Consider the following 20292-nt stretch of genomic DNA (forward strand, 5'->3'; position numbering starts at 1 on the left):
AACCAAAGAATAAAATTGTAAATGAACATGGTGCTTTTGTTTCCTGGCTGCCCAGACCCAAATAATCACAAAGAAACTATATTAATTACAACACTGTTTAACCGATGGCTCAGGCATATTCCTAACTAGCACTTACATCTTAAATTAACCTATTTCTATTAATTTATGTATCTCCACAAGGCTGTAGCTACTGGTAAGGTTCTGGCATCTTTCTTCTTTGGCAGCTACATTGTATCTGCCTGACTCCACCTTCTTTCTCCCTACATTGAGTTTAGTTTTCCTCCCTAGCTTTGCTCTTCTCTGCCATAGGCCAAAGTAGCTTCTTTATTAATCAGTGGTCACAAAACATATTCATAGCATACAGAGGGAAATCCCAGATCACAAAATACCCACCCAACAAAGACAAAACCAGATACCAGCACCTAGAATTATAACCACTCCAAATATCAATGCCTGTGTAAAAATAAAATGAATAAGAGTCATGACCATATGTCTTCACGAAAGCCCAGCAACACTACTATAGTAGGCTCTGAGAAATGCAACATAGCCGAAGCAAAAGGCAAGGACTTTAAAATAGCTTTTATAAATATGATAGAGGTCCTTAAAGAAGAAATAAACAAATCCCTTAAAGAAATATATCTAGAATGAAATGAATAAAATAGTTCAATACCTGAAAGTGGAAATACAATCAATAAAGAAAACCCAACTGAGGGAAATCTGGAAATAAAAAATTTAGCAACTTGCACAGAAATCTCAGAGACAAGCCCTACCAGCAGAATATAAAAGATGGCAGAGAGAATCTCAGGCATGGAAGAGACAATAGAAGAAATTGATACCTTGGTCAAAGAAAATAATAAATCTAAAAAACTGCAGATACAAAAAAATCTAGAAAATCTGGGACACTATGAAAAAAACTAAGTATATGAATAATAGGAATGGAGGGAGGATAAGAAATCCAGGCCTAAGGCACAGAAAAGGTTTTCAAAAAAAATCACAGAAAAACTTTCTCAACCTAGAGAAGAAAGTGCCTATCAAGGGCCAAAAACCACACAGAACACCAAAAAGACTGGATCAGAAAAGAAATAGTCCTCAATCAGAAAGAAAATTTCCTCTGTAGATAATAATAAAAATACTAAACATACAGAAGAAATAAAAAAATATTAAAGTTGTAAGAGAAAAATACCAAGAAACATATGAAGGCAGACCTATTAAAATAACATTTGACTTCTCAATGGAGACTAAAAGTTAGAGTCGTAGGGTTTCTGATGCCATGAAGAGAAACCATGACCACTTATAAAAGGAAACATTTCATTGGGTGGCTTACACTTTCAGAGGTTTAGTTCATTATCATATGGTCCTGGGGAAAGAGCTGAGAGTTCTATATTCTGACAAACAGGCAACAGGAAGTGGTCTGTGAAACTGGGCATAGCTTGAGCATAGGAGATCTCAAAGCCTGCGCCCACCCACAGTGATATACTTCCCTCAACAGGGTCACACCTGCTCCAACCTCCTAATAGTGCCACTCCCTATGATCTTATGGGGCCAATTACATTCAAACTAAGACAGGCCTAGACATATTATCTACAGATTATAAGAGATCACAGATGACAGCCCAATATACTATACCCAAAAATCTTTCAATCGTAATAGATGGAGAAAGAACAACATTCAATGATAAAACCATCCAGCTCTACAGAAGGTGATAGAAAAAAAAACCTCCAACCAAAAGAGATTAGCTACATTCAAGAAAACATAGGGAATAAATAATCCCATACCAGCAAAGTCTAAAGAAGGGAAACAGGTGCACACATACATACACCACCACCACCAACAATAATGACAACAATATCACCATTACAAACATCACCACCACTACAAATAACAGCAACAAAATAAAAGGAACCAGCAATCATTGATCATTGTCATCTCCCAATATCAATGGCCCCAATAAAAAGACACAGACTAACAGAATCGGTGTGAAAGTAGGTTCCATTCTTCTTCTGTAACCGAGAATCACTTAGTATCAAGGGTAGACATCACTACAGGGTAAGAAAAGGGACCTAAGAAGCAAGCTGGTATAGTCACTTTAATATCTGACCAAATTGACTCCAAACAAAACTAGTTAGAAGAAATAGCAAGGATAGTACATACTCACCAAATAAAAAATTCACCAAGAGGACATCTAAGCCTCAAATATAAGAACACCCAAGTTCATAAAAGAATCAATCACTACTACATTTTAAATCACATATCGACTCTCACACTAATAGTGAAGACTTCAGTATCCTACTATAACCAATAGCCAATAGATAAGTCATCCAGACAAAACTAAAGAGAGAAATGCTAACTAGCTGACATTATAAACCAAATGGACTTAACAGATATTCACAGAACATTTCCCTCAAACACAGAAGAGTACACCTTCTTCTCAGTACCTTATGTCATTTTCTCCAAGATTGATCTCTTACTCAGACATAAAGCAAGTCTCATCAGATATGAGAAAATTGAAATAACCGCCTTGTATCCTATCAGACCACCATGGATTAAAGCTGGACATCAAAACAACAAAAAGAACAGAAAGCCTACAAACTCCTAGAAACTGAACAGAGAAAAAGTGGGTCAAGAGAGAAATTAAGAAAGAAATGAGAGACTTTTTAGAATTGAATGAAAATAGATATACAGAGCACACAAACTTATGAGACACAATAAAGGCAGCTCTAAAAGGCAAGTTCTTAGCACTAAGTGCCTACATAGAAAACACAGCTGGGCTATCACACATATGAACTGTCAGTGGCTGAGGATTCATGAGGCCTCAGATTAGATCCTACAGCTGAAAGAAGTGGATACATGTTCCCAACGCTAACCAAGGAGCTATCTCCAGTTAATAACCACTTATCAGCAAAACCTGAGGCCTCAAACCAGACCAATGACTCTTTGCAACGAACATTTGCAAGTAAAGATACATGGACAAGAGGGTTTACTGCGTGAATCACTGTGTCTTGCCACTGCTTTCATGACGAGAATTTTTTCCTTCCTTTTCTCTTAAATTTTATTTCGTTAGGGGGAGGGTTGCAAGAGCAGAGAGGGTGGATAAAAAGGGATGGGGACATGAATGGGATAGAGATGTATCATGTGGAAGACACAAAGAATAAGTAAAAAGAAAGTTAAAAAATAATAAAGATATCTAGGTGACACTGTTAAAAAAACAAGTAATTGAATCACCAAAATTCACCTTTGGGTGCAATTGTTATGCTCCCCCTGAGATCCACTTTAAAGGTACTCCAACTTTGAATAAAATTATTCTATCAAAATAAAAAAAATAGTTTTCTCCACAGGACTCTCACTGGGAGCACAAACTACTCTCAGGGGTAGATTGCATGCTCAGCAGTAGATCACCAACAAAAACAAACTCAAGGACACCCTTGCAGGTCCCTTGTCTCATAATGTCCTCTCAACACTTTATTTTTTAGTTTAATTTTTACTTTTATTTTACCTATTTTTTTTCACTCCACAGGTTTTGTATATATATTATGGCTTCTAGTTTGTGTTTTTAATGGGGTTCCTGGAAGTATGAACAAGTGGATCTCCGCGTTTGTATCTTGTGCCTTCTCTTAGGATATTTTCCTTCTGTTTGTGTTGTTTGGTCTATTGTGATTTATTTGGTTCTATTTTATCTTATTATGATTTATTATTATCCCTTAGAGACCTGTGGGAACAAATGGGAGGAAGAGCGAGGATGAGTAGAGGGAGAGAAATCTGTAATCAGTATATTTTGTAGAAAAAAAATCTATTTTCAATGAAAGAGGAAAAGAAGTCATTTGTGCTGACCTTTTGTTGACAGAGTTCATAATTTTACTTAGGGAGATGTTTTTAGGGAAAGAAAGCGGGACCAAGAAACTCTCTCTCTCTCTGTCTCTCTCTCTGTCTCTCTCTCTCTCTGTCTCTCTCTCTGTCTCTCTCTCTCTCTCTCTCTCTCTCTCTGTCTGTCTCTCTCTCTCTCTCGTGTGTGTGTGTGTGTGTGTGTGTGTGTGTGTGTGTGTGTGTTTGCATGTGAGAACACAGGCAAATCACAGGTGTGTAGAGAGAGAAGCCTAGGCCTTGGACAACCTCAGCTGTGGGTCCTTTCCTTACTCTTGGTTTTGATGCAGGTTCTCTCGTTTTCACTGTGCTGCAAATTCTAGATTAGATGTACCACAAGCTTCCGGCAGGGTTTTCCCATCTCACCACAGGAGTACTGGGGTTATATAACATGCCAGTGGCTCCAGCTGTCTTACATGTGTTCCAGGGATTTGAACTCAGATTGTGTAGCTTGTTCCGTGAGTACGTTTTGCTCACTGAACCAATACCCTGGTCCTGTGAAACATTTATTTTTAAAGGAGAAACAGTTTGGTTTATTTTGTGTTGATGCTATTTCCTTTTCCAAATACTCTCTTCATGTTAGGAACTTTCACATACTAGATTAAGTCTGAATAGAAGGCCCCTGCAAACAGTAACACACACCTGCCTCAGGAGGCTTTGTCCTGCTCTCTGGATGGACGTCCACATCTTGCACAGTGGAGGATGAGGTAGGGAGGCCACAGGCATGGTCCTACGGAGGCTGACTCATGTACACTTCTGTCCTCTCACTGCTCTTAGAAAGCCAGGCATTCTTCCAAGACAAATGTCAGGACTCCCTGTGCGGTTTATCATCTGCTCTTTGGCTTTCGTCCCAAGCTCAGCCTTCTCACTGTCTGGCCTCTGGGCATTAGACACGTGTCTCCCTTTGGGCCTCTGGGCACTAAATACATGTCCCTCCCTTGGGGCTTCTAGGCACTAGACACATGCTCTCCCTTTGGGCCTTTGGGCACCAGACACATGTTCCCCTTTGGGCCTCTGGGAACTAGGCACACGTCCCCCTTTGGGTCTCTGGGCAGTAGACACATGCTCTCCCTTTAGGCCTCTGGGCACTAGACACATGTTCCCCTTGGTTCTTTGGCTTCTTTATAGATCCCTCCTTTCCAAATCTGTCCCCAGTCTTTGCCCAACAGCATTGCAATATGAAGGACCGATCCCCATCCTGTGTTTTACATCTCCTTTTTATTCCCAATTGTGAGCTAAATAATTCGGGTATGTAGAACTCTAGGATCTTTCTATAATTCTGCTGATTAATGTTCCGGCATTTCCTAGTCACTTCTGTCTAGACATTAGGACATGGGATTTGATCGCCTGTGTTGAAGACGAAGGTCAGACAGCCAATGGCTCCTTCGGTGAGAAGTAGAAAATAATGCTCAAGATAATTGCAGCTTAGAAAGCTGAGGCTTTAGACTTGATGCTCAGCGTGACCTAGTTTCCATCTTGCGAGGATCAAAGAAAGTTCTAATGGAACAAACTGAATAGGAAGTGTTGTTCCTCATGGCAGGGATGGTGAAAATCTATATAAAATGATCACAGATGAAAAACCAGGGCATATATGTGTTTTTTTACTTCCCCCTAAAGCAGAGGGTTGGATCTGGAGTCATTTAGTCAGTTATTTACTGCCTTTTTACCATCTCATAGACATGCCATGACTGCTCTAGATACCAAGAGTGCTAAACATTTTTTATAATAATAAAGCATTATTTCAAACTGGAACTCACAGCAGCTGCTGTGCGGCGAGAGGCTAAGAGATAACTTACTTCCTACCAAGCATATTACTATAGCAAACACGTCTTTAAATAAATGTAAATATCATCTCCATTTTATAAAATGACAGGACTGGAGACGGAAAGTGAACTTGCTAGTAGGAATGATGATGACATCATGAACAGCCAACGGTCAAATACAAACGTGCGCTTGTGATATTCCAGTGGAGACCGACATAGCGGTTAGGCTACAGAGAAGACTCCATGCCTGTCTCAAGAAGAAAAACATGGGGATGGGGAACAAGTTCAAAGCCTACGTAGCAAGCAGCTATACTCTGACTATCTCTCTGGCCCATAAAGTGATTTTTTCCATAAGGTTTTCAGAACAATGCAGTGAGAATAATTTTATCAATAAATCGCACTCAAGTTAATGGATATGAACTTGGAGACCTATTTTATGCCACCATATTGATTCAAAATGGATCACAGGACCAAATGTAAAGGCTAAGCTGAAACTCTTTGGAGAAAGTAGAGCAGCTTAGGTTTTTTTGTTTTTGTTTTGTTTTTTCTATCATTGTGATGCAGTTTCCTGGTACAGACAAGTTAAAGCAGAAAGACTTACTTTACTCATACTTTCAGAGATTTCAATATATCATAGTAGCTGATAATAATGATAACAGCAGCCAGGGTGGAGCAGCTGCCAGTGACTGACTTCCTCCAGCAAAGCCTCATCTTGGAAAGTTTCACCCCCTAAATAGCACCACCATCTTGGGCCAAGCAATCTAATCATGATCCTCTGAGGTGTAGCTCTCAACCTGTGGGTTGTGACCCCTTTGGGGTCGATGTCCTGCATAGTGGATCTTTATTTCAAATGCATCCACTCTGCCTTTTGTTCCCGTCTGACTGTAAACCTACCTAAAGTCAACAATAGCCATGCCACAGCCGAATGCTGTGTTGTCCTGAAACAGCTTCCATCAAATTAATGGGTTTTCCATCTTTAAAGTCAGTTCTCCCTCAAAATTCTCTTACAACATATAATACTAATTGTGCTCAGGGGAGTCCTTTTTCCCATCTGAGATGTCACAAAACATCTTCACACTTTCTGCATTTTTTGTCAGAATTCTGGTCTTTGGAGTCTTCTCAGACTTACCAATTTAGCTCCACTTCTAGCCTAGAGCGTTTCTAGCCCACACCGCCAAACATCACCAAATTCCTCCCTAAAATCAGTTTAAAGATATAGGAATTGCATGATTATGTTCTAGTCCTAGAAAAGATCACACTTCACTGGTGTCAGTTTTCTGGATTAGCTTCATTCCCGTCACCGTGTCATAACACTGACAGCTTACAGGAGGAAAAGTTTATTTCTCTCATGGTTTTAGAGTATTTCAGCCCATCGTGGCAGGGAAGATAAAGTAAAGCAATTCAGCTCACATCATGGTAATCCAGGAAGCAGAAAATGAGACAGGAAGTTGCTAGGGATAATATTCTCCAAAAACTGCTCCTAGTAACCACTTCCTCCAGCCTGTATGTACCTCTAATATTCCCATAATTCCCCCACAAAATTTTATGTTGGGATCAATTTTTCAAGTCATTAGCCCATGTCCCCATAGGTATTATGTATTCATGTGATACCAAAGTCATAAAAGCTGAGTCAGGGAGTATTTTCTTAGCTATAAAACCAAAGGTATCAATGACAATAGAAGGATGAATTGGTTTATATCAAAATTTAAATGTGTTGTACTTCCCAGGATATGGTCAAGAAAGGGGAAAAGGAGTTGACAGAATGGGAAAAAATACTTTCAAATCATATATATCATTAGTAATTTGCTACCAAATGTATAACTTACAGTAGCAACTCAAAAGTAAGATGGTAGTTCATTTATAAAATGAACAAAGGATTGGATTAGGCATTGTGTTAATGTAGATATAAAATACCTACTGAGCGCACCAAAGATATTTGACCTCATGAATGGAAGGCAAACCCAAATCAAAACCATAACACAGAAATGCCATTGAGGAAATTTCCACCTTAACGTGCTCTCAGGACTGTAACATGGTGTAACATAGGAAAAGAAATTTCAGTTCCTCAAAATGCTAAGCACAGAGTTACCATGTGACCAGTAATTCCGCTCCTTACTGTACACCAAGAGAAATGAAGACATATATTCACAAACAAAAAGTCAAAAGAAACCAAACGCTCCTCACCTAAACCACCAGCTGACTGTCTCAGTCATCAACTAGATGAGATGTAGAATCACCAAGAAAAAAGCCCTTGGGCAAACCTAAGACGCAATGACTCCTCTGAGTTTGTCCACAGGGATTATCTTGATTGGATTAATTGAGTTGGGAAGAACCACACACACACACTATAGGTGGTACTGTTCCCTGGGCTGAGATTCTAGGCTGTGTAAAAGCCAGCTAGTGACTGTGATTGGCATATGGCTGGCTGCCAGAAGCTCCTGCTGATGTAACTGCCCCTGCCCTCAGACAAAGGTAACAAATGAACCAAAACAAAGGCCTCTCCATTAAGATGATTTTAATGGAGCATTTCATCACAGCAAGAAGAAAAGCAACTAAAACAAGATAGTAAACAAAGCAGCATGCCCACACAGTAGGACATCACAAAACAGCATGCCCACACAGTAGGACATCACTTGACAACTTAATAGAGGCAAATGATGATTCATGTTCCAATGGGTAGACCTTAAAAACATCACACTCAGTAGAAGCCAGTAAACAAAGGAGAGCATGCTGGCCATGTTGTATAATTCCATGTGTATTAGATTTCCTGAGGGGCCAAACCTGCATAGCCAGATAGTAGATCATTAGCTGCCAAAGTCGGAGAGGAAAGAAAAATAGGAAGTTCCTGTCAATTGGAATAGATATTTGAGAATGATGAAAATGTTCTGGAATTAGTCATTATTGATTGTTGTATTGCTATGTGAATAGGCTAAAAACACTGAATTATACTAAATTATTTTCTTTAAATTATACAGTGTGTTTTTAAAACTATACAGTGTTCAAATAATCATAGCAATATGGGACAGGCACTCAGTTTGTCTTCTTGTCCCTCCTTTTCCTTTACAGAGCAAGCCACCGATTCCTTATGAGTGACAGGAGTTAGTGTATGAGAGGCCAGTGAGATCTCCACAGAAGAACTGGGGTCTTGAAATTAAGAAAAATAGCATTTGGGAGCATGAAATCTTGACTTGGCGTGAGGGCATATGTACCCCACCCTCCCACCCAAGGCATTGCATTGAAAAGAAAAAAGAAGGACTTGAAAGAATTTATGGGTGGGTGACAAAGTGGGAGAGGAAATTGGAACTCAAGAACCTGATAGCAAATAGGCAAATACGAATATAAATAAAATATAAAGTACAATACGCTTTACAGTTTTGCTGAGCACTCAACCTCATAATACCTTTAAGTTCTTCATATCTAGCCAGCCATAGAGAAGCCCCAAACTGTACTAGTGAGACGGCTCAGTGGGTAAAGGACTTGTGTAGCTCCAGCGACCTGGAACCCACAGAAAGGCGAGAGCAGAGAGGTGATTACACCAAGTTTTCCTCTGACCTCGACACTTCTGTTGTGGCATACGCATCTCTACACACACACACACACACACACACACACACACACACACACACACACATCATGCATACATACACAGTTTAAAATAATTTTTTTAAGTTGAGAAAGAGGCTGGAGAAATGACTCAGCAGTAAAAAGTGCTTCTTGATCTTCCAGAGAGCCTTAGCTAGGGTGCCAGCACTTATTCCAAGCAGTTTGCAACTAACTGTAACTCTAGTCCTGGGAGACTTCACATCATCTCTGGCCTCCACAGGCCCCCTCACACAAGTGACATATGCACACACATAAATATGGTTTTTTTTAAAGTGAGCCAAAGTTCAATAGAATTATTTTAAGCCTTGGTCTAAGATGAGAAAGTATATAAACACCAAACTGAAGCAGGACAGATAACTGAGCAGTCCCCTTGTTGGCTTCTTTATGCACTGCTACCTTTAAGTTTATGAAAGAGCAGATCATCTGTTTGAGGAATGAAACCAAGGCAAAAATAAAACATAAGAGAAAGTGATCATCAAAGCAAAGGAGCAGAAACCGATGGTGGTGAGAGCCCGGGTGTAAAGGGCACTGCTGAAACACTGGCTAGACCCATCTGCAGGGTTGCAATAGCAACGCTTAAACAAGCTGTACAGCACTGAAGACACTGTAGGCAATGTTAATAAAGACAAGAAGATCTTTACAACATGACAGGGCGGGCTGGAGGGAGGCTCTTCTGACACAGCTAGGGAAAGCAGTGTAGTAAGTACTGAGTTCAGCGTGGCAGACAAGTTTTGAAACAGAATTTAGAAGGCCAGCGAATTTCATGTAAGTTTGATGCATTTTTATGGAAAACTCTATATTCTAAAATGCTAAGAAGAGGAACGAGTCGCCATGCACAAGAGGTGGTTTCTATGATTAAGTACTGCAGAGGTAATGACGTGGTGTGGTTTTTGTTGCTTTTTTAAATGCACAGACATGCTGAATGGTGTGACAGACAGAAGATGATATGACAGGGTTTTAACACTGAAAAATGGTCCTGATGCAGAGGAAACCAAAAGAGGCTTTCTCAGTCTGACAGCTGACCCAGAACACCTAGCATAAACTGCATGCTTCTGCTTAAATTTGAACAAGAATAAAATATGCATTGCCTTTAGCTGTCATCAACAGTCATCACGCACAAATCGTAAACAGCAAACATTTCAGGGACTGGAAAGGAGGAAAATAGTGGCTCAGAACAACAAGCACGGTCTTGTAGAATTGGGAGCAGGTAGTGGAGATGATGCTTGCTTCTCACCAAGAAATCTGTGCTTCAGAACAAACCACCTGGAACATGAATATGAAGTACTGGCTGCCTGACAAAGAATAAACTCACAAGACGGTAATGAAAAAAAAAACTACTGTTGCTTTGAACAGATGTTTCAAAGATATCTGAAAACTCGGTAATGAAACTCAGTTTGGATTTCCAGTACCATGACTTCTTGCAAGATACCAAGTAACTTATGGGTCTGTATACTTGCAAACTTTGTTTAACTCCAAGTTAAATTTAATGGGTCTGTTTACTCGCAAACTTTGTTTAACTCCAAGTTAAATTTAATTGTACTTCCTTGACAATGTAAATATGTATTTTTAAAATTTATATATATATAATTCTATATATGTTTATTTTGTTCAAAATATACCTTTTAGGCCTTTCAGTGAATCTAGTAAACAACATTAGGGTCTTTAAGCTTGTCTAAAGTGTATTTATTTATTGTATGTCTGTGTGCATGTATGTGCACTATGGCACACATTTGGAAGCTGGAGGACAACTTTTAGAAGTCTGTTCTTTCCTCCCACCTTGAGGGTTCTAGGGTTGAACTCAGGCCATCGGGCTTGGTGGTAAGTGCCTTTTTCGGGTCAACCATCTCCCTGTCGCTAGTCTTAGGATATTTTCTTATACACTCAACACAAGAATAGGTGTTGAGAGTGGTTTCTGTCCCACCAGATCCTGCAGCCATTCAGTTCCAAATGAACACACAGAGGTCTACATTAATTATAAACTGGTTGGCCTATTAGCTCTGGCTTCTTATTAACTCTTATATCTTCCATATTAACCAATAATTCTTGTCTCTGTTAGCCACGTGGCTTGGTACCTTTTTCAGTGAGGCATTCTCACCTTGCTTCCTCTACATCTGGGTGATGACTACAGACTGGTCTTTCCTTTTCCCTTTTTCTGTTCTTGTTGCTCTGCCTCTACTTCCTGCCTGGTTGTCCCATCTATAGTTCCTGCCTGGCTACTGGCCAATCAGCATTTCATTAAAATACAAATGACAAATCATTACCAGACCATTGGGTACCAGACCATTGTCTCACAGCACATAGGGATGACTTTTAAGAAGCTTTAATTTAATCAAACCTGGAAGTTAGCTCAAGGTTTAATAAAATCATTACCATGTAATCCTTGTCAGTAACAAATTAATTAGGCAGAAAATACCCATTCTCCAAATTATTTGAAAGGTATCTCATTTGTGTGAGTCTTAAGCATCAACATTTCTACAATAGCACCATTTTCTGCCATTAAGTTTTTATCTAATGTCTCAGAAACATGAGTATATCTTAATATATCAGTTGTTACCAGAGAGCCTCCCAGACCTAAAGTCAATGCAATAGCATATGTACTTCTAGGGGAGAAAAGGTGATAGTAGCATGAGAAATAAGTGTGGTTGTGTGCTTGGTAATTTCTGTAACCGATTACACAAACAAATGAGTTTTTAGAGTCAGGGAAGCTAATGTGATAGTTACCATGCAAGTTGCCTAGGGATCTAAGACTAATGGCTGCAGCTCAAAGATCTGCTAGGATGGAACCTGTTTATCAGAAGTTTCCAGGGCTTAACAAAGAATGTTCAAGGGTGAAATTAAGAAAGTGGGGAAGGAAAAGTTTAATTTCAAGGAAACATCTCAGTATATATTCAAATATCTCAGTGTCATTTTCAGACATCTCAATGTCATGTTCAGACAAGTGAACAAACATTGGCTTATCAAAGTGAGAGGGAAGGCCAGGAAGAATGGCGATTTATCAAGTTGAAACCCAGGTAGAGTCTATGTACTGCCTTGGGGGAGTGGGAAAACTCTTAATAAGATCAACAAATAGTTTAAAAGCAGGGATGATAGGTACCTCAATATGATTGACTTTGTGCAACTTATTCAAGTTGGAGGTTAAGAGAAAAGGGACACATAGTATCTTTAACTCTTGTTTAAAACTTTAGCTAGATTCAATAAGAATGATCTACAGGTACAATGTTGACTCTCTGGAGGAGGAAGGAGGAAAGAGGAAATGGATGTGTTCTGTCTATACGCAAGGGGCAATAAACAGTCAAATCCCACAGCAGAGAGAATCTCCAAAGCAAAGGGGTACTTAGAATGCTTCAATCCACTGGGAAGGAATCTAATTATGCTAGGATAATTCAATAATCATGGTTCTTAGTTTTCAGATAGGCTGGTCTGAGACTTGCTGTGTAGACCAGGTTGGCCTGGAAACTGCCTATGCTTCCTGAGTGCTGGGATTAAAGGTTTCAGGAAACCAATCATATGGATATTTTATAAAGAACCTTTCCTATTAAAACTTCCCATTACCACGTAAAATCTTTTTTAAAAAAATTTATTTATTTATTATGTATATAATATTTTGTCTGTGTGTATGCCAGAAGAGGGCAACAGATCTTATTACAGATAGTTGTGAGCCACCATGTGGTTGCTGGGAATTGAACTCAGGACCTTTGGAAGAGCAGGCAATGATCTTAACTGCTGAGCCATCTTTCCAGCCCTACCAGGTAAAATCTAAAAGAAAGAAGTGATACCAATACCAGGCTTCAAAGTTCTCAGGCTCACAATTAAATGCTGAATGAGTAAAGATTAGGCATCTATAAAAGAAGAAAAAATATCATAGCTAAAAAGAGAATCTGATGAAAAGAGGGACTTTCCTCCACTTGTTTTTTTTGACTTGGAGAGCACACTTTCTCTTAGCTTCAATATATTTCCAGAATAAAGAAAGGTCTTCTATGCCTACTTCTCCCAGGTCAAACACAGCGTGTCCAAGAAGGGTTTCTTTTCTCAAAAAGCATTTTTCTTTTGAAAGCTGTTTTGGTCAGTAGCATCAAGATTTTCCCAAACACTCAGATCTAAACTTTCATATTTAACTTTATCTTTCTTCTCCTTTGATTATAGAACTGACTTTCAACCACACAGATTCATATGGCAGAGTACTGGAGACACAAGATAAAACAGGCCATGCCCAGAGAGCTCAGTCAAGTGGGCACCATTACATTTCACATCCCCATTCTCCTGTGGTCACCGTCTATAAGCAGCCCCTCACTATTCGGACTCCACACTCCCACTTGACACCCCAACTCACACAATGGTGTGCTGACTGAGTACTTTCCCCAATGCCATAAATCTGTTGTGGAACTCCTGCTAGGAATATCTCTATTGGTCCTTTGTGTCCAGAGGACACCCAGGGACTTTCCTCTAGTAATCAGTGCCCTGGGCATCCTCAAGCCCTCCCCACTCTGCCTACAAGCATCTCTTTATACCAAGTACAAGTTTATAGCTCCCACCCAGACAGACCTGAAATTAATTCCTGGCCTCCTCCTTCCCACACTGGTCCCTGTGTCCCTTTCTATCCACCCTCAGAGCTAATACTCAAGTTCTGTTTCCTTCTAGAAAACATTTCAAGAAATTCCTCTTACAGTGATCTGGCCTGGGTCATCATAGCATTTATCTAAGGTAATCTTTCTGACATTAGGTCGTAATTAAATTTACATTATATTTGTTTGCTTATTTTTCTTCCTGAACTAACCAAAAATTCTTTGAGGTTAATAAAGAAACTGCATTTTTCTTGATTAATTTTCATGGATCCCTTCATTTAGCTATTTATTGAGGCCTTCTCTGTACACAATACTGTACTAGGTAGTAAAAAAAGGCTACTGTACATACTGACATAGTAAGTCCAAAGGAATATTTGTGGGTGAATAAATTGTAGCCCTCTTCCTAGCATATTTATTTAAGAGGGGGAAAAAGACTTTTAAGCTCTTATATTTTTAGCTCATTTGACCATAGAAATCCTATAAATTTTAAATAGTCCCCAGGAGTCAACCTTAGAAAGTTTCAACAATTGGGTTTCAGATAGATTTTATTATATATTCACTTGCTCATATTTTTGAGAATTTAACGTCACTTTTGTAATGGCTGCTAAAAGAATGTTATTGCCTTTTTAAACCATACATTTTATTCTTCAGTTTGACATAAAATGCTATAAATAAATCGGATGGAAAGCTATTTAGCTACTTGACATCTATAATAACAGGGGGTGTTCTATAAGGCCAGATTTATAAATAGGCAGAAGCTCCAAGATTTGGTTATTATAATTTAATTGCACGAACTTCTGTTGAGGGTTTGCATCATTTAGCTAACAAATATGTCCATAAAATAAGCATTATAATATAATACATATTCAAGCAAATGAATAAATGTCACTGCAACTATCCTCTTGAATTGCAACAAACAATAAGTGTTTAGCCCCAGATGTTTACTTCAACTGGCCCTGAAGGGATGGATGGATAGGCTGCTGGGTAATCACCATGGTTACTGATTCACTCTTTATGTGAAAATGGTACTAAGGCAAAATGGTACCATCTATCATATAGTTCCCATCCATCATAATATACAGCAGGGATGCTCATCGTGCAACTTTAGCTTTAAAGAGACTGCTGATTTGTGTTTAAGTGGGGGATGAGGATGTAGCTCAGTTTGTAGAATTCTTAGCTGGTATGCATGAAACCCCAGGTTCAAAATCCTGTACCACATAAACACAATATGGTGGTTGTGCACACCAGTAAACCCAGCACTCCGGAGGTGGAGGCAGGAAGATCAGGAGACCAAGGTCATCCTTGATTACATAGTCAGTTATATAGGCTTTATCTTCAAAAGGAAGAGGATAAGAGTCATATCTTGAATATAAAATATTATTTTAATTGTGTCAGATTGTGTGTGAGAACACGCAAAGTCAATTTCAGTCTCTGAATAACCCTCTTTTCTTTCAGAGAAGATTTAGTTTCTGTTTCCATTAGTTATCCGGGCTAAGGGCAGATCTCCCTAAATCCAGCCGAGAATGGAAATCATTCTAATTTAGGCCCCAGTCCTTTTGAGAACTGGTCTTTCCAAGGGATTCTGGAAGCTCTGCTTAACTTCTCTGCCTCTTGGCCCATTGACATTCAGCAAGTATCTTGTGAGGATGAGCATCCCCAGAGGCTGGGCTCCCTCCTCCTTTGCTCTCCGACCCTGCCTTTCCTCCCTCCGTGGCTTTCGGTGCCTCACACAGGTGGCCCATGCACCTTGCTCTTCTTGCCTTACTCTCAGGAGGCTTATGTTGAATCCATGGCCAGAAGCAAAGAAACTCAAAGCCCGACCTTGATTACTGCAGACACTTTCCTTGTCTTTTAGCTAAGAAGCTTAGACTGATCTTCAATAGCTCAGGCCAGGTGTCTCCTCTTCGTCTCTTGTCCACCCTGTCTTCTATAGAGGTCTCTTAAAATCTAACTCTCTTTCCACTCACTTGGCTTAGCTTATGATGGTACAGTTCTCTATAAGGTGTCAAGTCTGGTCCTGAGCTACACAGCACAAGACAAAATATCTTTGAGCTCAAACAGTTGAACTGGAATCCCTATCTGAGTGTGTATGATTTACTTCTGTGTAGCTATGAATAAAATACCTGACAAACACTTTAAAGTGAAGAATTCTCATTTTTATGTTTTTCTTATTTTGGAGGGCTCACAGTCACAGAGGATTTGATCAAAGGATCATGTTTGCAGCTGAATCATGCAGTAGAAATACTTCATCACCTCATGGCTCTTGAGAAGCAGAGGAAAAGGACCAGAGACTAGGTAAACCCTGAAAGATATGTGACCTGTTGACCTAGTTTTCCCAACCATGTCCTGACTCCTGAACTTTCTGGAATCTTCCCTCCCTTCCCCAAGCAGCAACGGCACTGGGAACCTAGCACTCAACATGCACATTTGGGGAGAGCATGCCTTATGAAACCACAGCTGAAGGGAGACCAATGTGAGCCGGGGTCCGATAGGAAGCCCTGGCATCCACATGTCTATCCAACAGAGGAGAGACTCATGTTGTGCTGTGACTTAGTCAAAAAGTTACTCTTTTGCCCAATGGAGACTAACTGGACATTTTCTCTTACTGGGTTTCCACTCAGAGCACAATGAAGGAAGCAGGGAGAGGTAGAGCCTAGCACACACAGGCAAGGGGGACAGCCTTCCCATGAAAAGGAGAGCGCAGTCTTGGTGATAAGAAAGACATACTGTTTAATGGAGACTGTTGCCTTACAGGCAAAGAAAGCCAAGCCTCCAGATCAGGTGATAAAAACAGTTTAGCACAGGCCAAATGCTGTGCCGAATGCAGAGCAAAGACTAGGGGTATAGGCAATAAACCAACCCAACACACTAGAATAATCACGACTGGGAAAGCACAAAGAGACAAATGACCTAGCTGTAAATGTAACAGCATTAGAAGTAAAATAACTGGTTGATTAGTCTATTGATTGATTGATTGATTGATTGATGATTGGACTGACTGGATGAAAAAGTTCTTGCTATGCCTAGGACCCGCTATGTAGATCTAGAACTTGTGACAATCTTCCTGTCACTGTCTTAGTGCAAGAGGTACAGGGATAAGCTGATACATCCATCCTGCTGAGGGCTCTCGAATGGTGGCCTGGCAGCATTATTTTGCCAAATTGATGGCACTTCAGTGGGTTAATAGCTGGAGAAATTCGGGCCCCCGAATGCTGCTTGTGGTATAAAAACTAGAGGAAAAAAATAGAAGATGATATGTAGAAAGTAAAAAAAAAAACATTATTAGTCTTCAATTTATTTAAGTTTAAGTGTATGTTTGGTGTATAAGTATGTGGTGTGTTAACTTTTGAGTGTGTATGAATGTGGAGGCCAGAGGAGGATGCTTAGTGCCCAACTCTATTGTTCTTCATCTTATTCCCTTGAGACGGGGTCTCTCACTGAACTTGGAGCTAGTATGGTGGCCAGCAAGTCCAGTGATCTTCCTGTCTCCACTCTGCACAGCATTGGGGATACTAGTATACAGGACCATGCCCTGATTCTTATGTGAGTTCTGGGGATTTAAACACAGGTCTTCATGCTTACACAGCAAGTCCTTTAAACCCTGAACTATCTCCTCAGTCCAGTTTTTGTTCTAAAGCGATGAGCTCATGGGCAATTCTCTTCCTTTTATGCTTCCCAGAATCCCCTAATACTATAACATTTTATTTACAAAATAAATATTGAGCAAGTAGAAATGACACAGAGAACGGACATCAATCTAATCCACAGTAAATGGCATAATAAAAAAAAAACTTTCTTTTGAACTCTGATTTCTTTGGAGTTAATTCCAGTAGCAAAATTGTAAATGCCTGCATCAGCTATGGGAATAGAATACCACAGTATCCAAAGACTGTAGAGTTCAGCTCTTCTGGGTTCCCCTTAGTCCCTCTCACTTTTCTTTTTAACAACATGATGCTTTTATTCTGGAAAAATCAAATGATGTGTTTTTTCACTCATATTATTTATGAAAATTTTTTACCTGAAATTTTCATATTCTTCTGCGTGCCGTCTCCATGGGCAATTCTTTATGTTAGTGATGATCTGAATGTAGTCATCCTCAGAATACCTGGGAATTGAATAGCAATGAGATTAGATAAGAAAGTCTCACATGGACCATTCTGGAGACACTTTGAAAATCTCCTCATTTTAGCCCTGAAATCAGCAGAAATAACTAAATATCATGCTCACTCCTAAGCATGGAGGAACATACAGCTTGAAATTAGGTATTATTATTATTATTATTATGCTGGTTTAAGAATATATATATACTGCAAATCTCATACATCGAGTTTCACATTACAACCAGTGAACATGTTCTCTGTGTGTCTCCTTTTCTCTGTCTATCTCTGTTTCTCTCTCACACACATACACAAAGCAATCTTATATTAACTTTAACTCAACGACAGATAAATACTTAAATACTTTCTGAATGCTGATCATGAACATATAGTTTGGATTCTGTTAATAGCTTCACATAGAAATTTGTAGTTAGAACCCCCTACATATATGGTCATACACACACACTACACACACACACATACACACACACTCGTAATCATCAGGTTTTAATTTTCTGCAACACATTAAAAGCCCAGACTGGGCTATGGTGAGAAAGCTGAATACAGGCATAAAAAGCTAAAGACAGTGACACAGTCTGATAAGATAGGCGGGGGCCAAAAATCCCAGTCCCCTTAGATCTCTCTCAATTCCACCATTAAGTATTAATTCCTAACACACAGAATGCTGTTTCATCTTTAAGAGTGTTCATTTGAAATGCAAATATCTCTCTGAGTTGAGAAAAAAAACACCTTGAGTTTTCTTTCCATTCGTCTCTCAGCCATCAGGTTGCCAGCCATTTAAGATCAAAGCCGTGCAACAGTGAGAGAGAGAGAGAGAGAGAGAGAGAGAGAGAGAGAGAGAGAGAGAGAGAGAGAGAGAGAGAATGTGTTGGTGAGTGTGTGGGGAAAAAGTTGTGTAAGTTTTTCCTGGTAGAATGAGTCCATAACCCATGAGAAGGAAATGAAGTCTCCCCAAGGTTATCTCTAAACGGAAGGATTTCTGACAGGCAGGGGTGTAGTCAACCACAGAACTCCTTTGTAGCTGAAATTTACCTTCCTCTGGGGTTTCTTCCTCTTTTTATTTATTTATTTATTTATTAAGGATTTCTGCCTCCTCCCCTCAACCGCCTCCCATTTCCCTCCCCCTCCCCCGATCAAGTCACCCTCCCTCATCTGCTCCAAGAGCAATCAGGGTTCCCCGACCTGTGGGAAGCCCAAGGACCGCCCACCTCTATCCAGGTCTCCAAAGGTGAGCATCCAAACTGCCTAGGCTCCCCCAAAGCCAGTATGTGCAGTAGGATCAAAAACCCACTGCGACTGTTCCTGAGTTCTCAGTATTCCTCATTGTCCTCTATGTTCAGCTAGTCCGGACCGCGAGGGGTGCACCCACACACTGAGACAATGGGGATGTTCTATCGGGAACTCACCAAGGCCAGCTGGCCTGGGTCTGAAAAAGCATGGGATAAATCCGGACTAGCTGAACATAGGGGTTTCTTCCTCTTACAATACAAGTAACAGGCATCAAGGAATCAACGTGGTTCCCACTGACTCTGCCAATGAACCCAGAAAAATCTTCTAAAAACATAGTGAATACTGAAAGCAAAGCAAAGATTCCACCAGAAGATTAAAAATAGTTTTAGGTGCACAGCTCTCCCCACGATGGACTCAGATTACTGCATGGGTCAAGTACTCATCTTAGCGCACTACATCATAAGAGCCCCACTCTGACGCCCAAACTGTCTATTTCTGGCTGAAGTGTAGTACCTGCCTCTACAAGACCTTTTGCAAATGACTGCTAAACTTAAAAGAAATACCCATTCAGCATTCTCATTTCTGGATCTTTAAGAGATTTAGTGTTGTGACATCTTTCTTGTCTAGAGAAGTCTTACCAATTATTAAGGCATGGCTTTACATCATTTCGAGATGTTATCGGGACAATCAGAGCACTGTACATATAAGAGCCCATGAACCAAGGTAAGCAAACTACTTGTGTTTACTAAGCTCCATGAGAGAAAGAAGTATAAGGGAGTGGGAAGGTCAAGCACACATCCAATTAAACCAACAAGAATTGCAATTGCACGTGAAGCCAATATAAAGTGTAATTGGAAGATAAAGGAAAAGAAAGCTATTGTCTTATCAAACTAGATGTACCAGTGTCTAAATTTTACTGGCATGGTATTTATAAGACAAAAGAAATGAAATGTTTTATAGTTTATGGTTCAGGTTAGTGAACTTGAAGATTGAGCAATAAAAAGTATTGAAAATTAAAAAACAAATGTGGAAAACTAGAGGAAATGTGAACAAACTGGACCTGGTAGTACAAGCCTATAATTCCAGTATGCAGGAGGCACCGAGGCAGAAGGGTCATGGGTTCGAACCGAGCCAGGCTCTGTATCAAGACCTTATATT

General features: G+C 39.8%; 1 protein-coding gene across 1 annotated transcript in view; it reads right to left on the reverse strand.

The window, feature by feature from the left end:
- The window catches only part of St8sia6 (ST8 alpha-N-acetyl-neuraminide alpha-2,8-sialyltransferase 6), a 138689-nt gene that overhangs the window by 26490 nt on the left and 91907 nt on the right, over positions 1-20292 (reverse strand). The window contains exon 4 of the mRNA XM_075970529.1: positions 17805-17891. Within this exon, the coding sequence (XP_075826644.1) occupies positions 17805-17891 (87 nt within the window). The remainder of the gene's footprint in view (positions 1-17804; positions 17892-20292) is intronic.

This window comes from Microtus pennsylvanicus, chromosome 4 (assembly GCF_037038515.1).
Source record: "Microtus pennsylvanicus isolate mMicPen1 chromosome 4, mMicPen1.hap1, whole genome shotgun sequence".
Lineage (NCBI taxonomy): Eukaryota > Metazoa > Chordata > Mammalia > Rodentia > Cricetidae > Microtus > Microtus pennsylvanicus.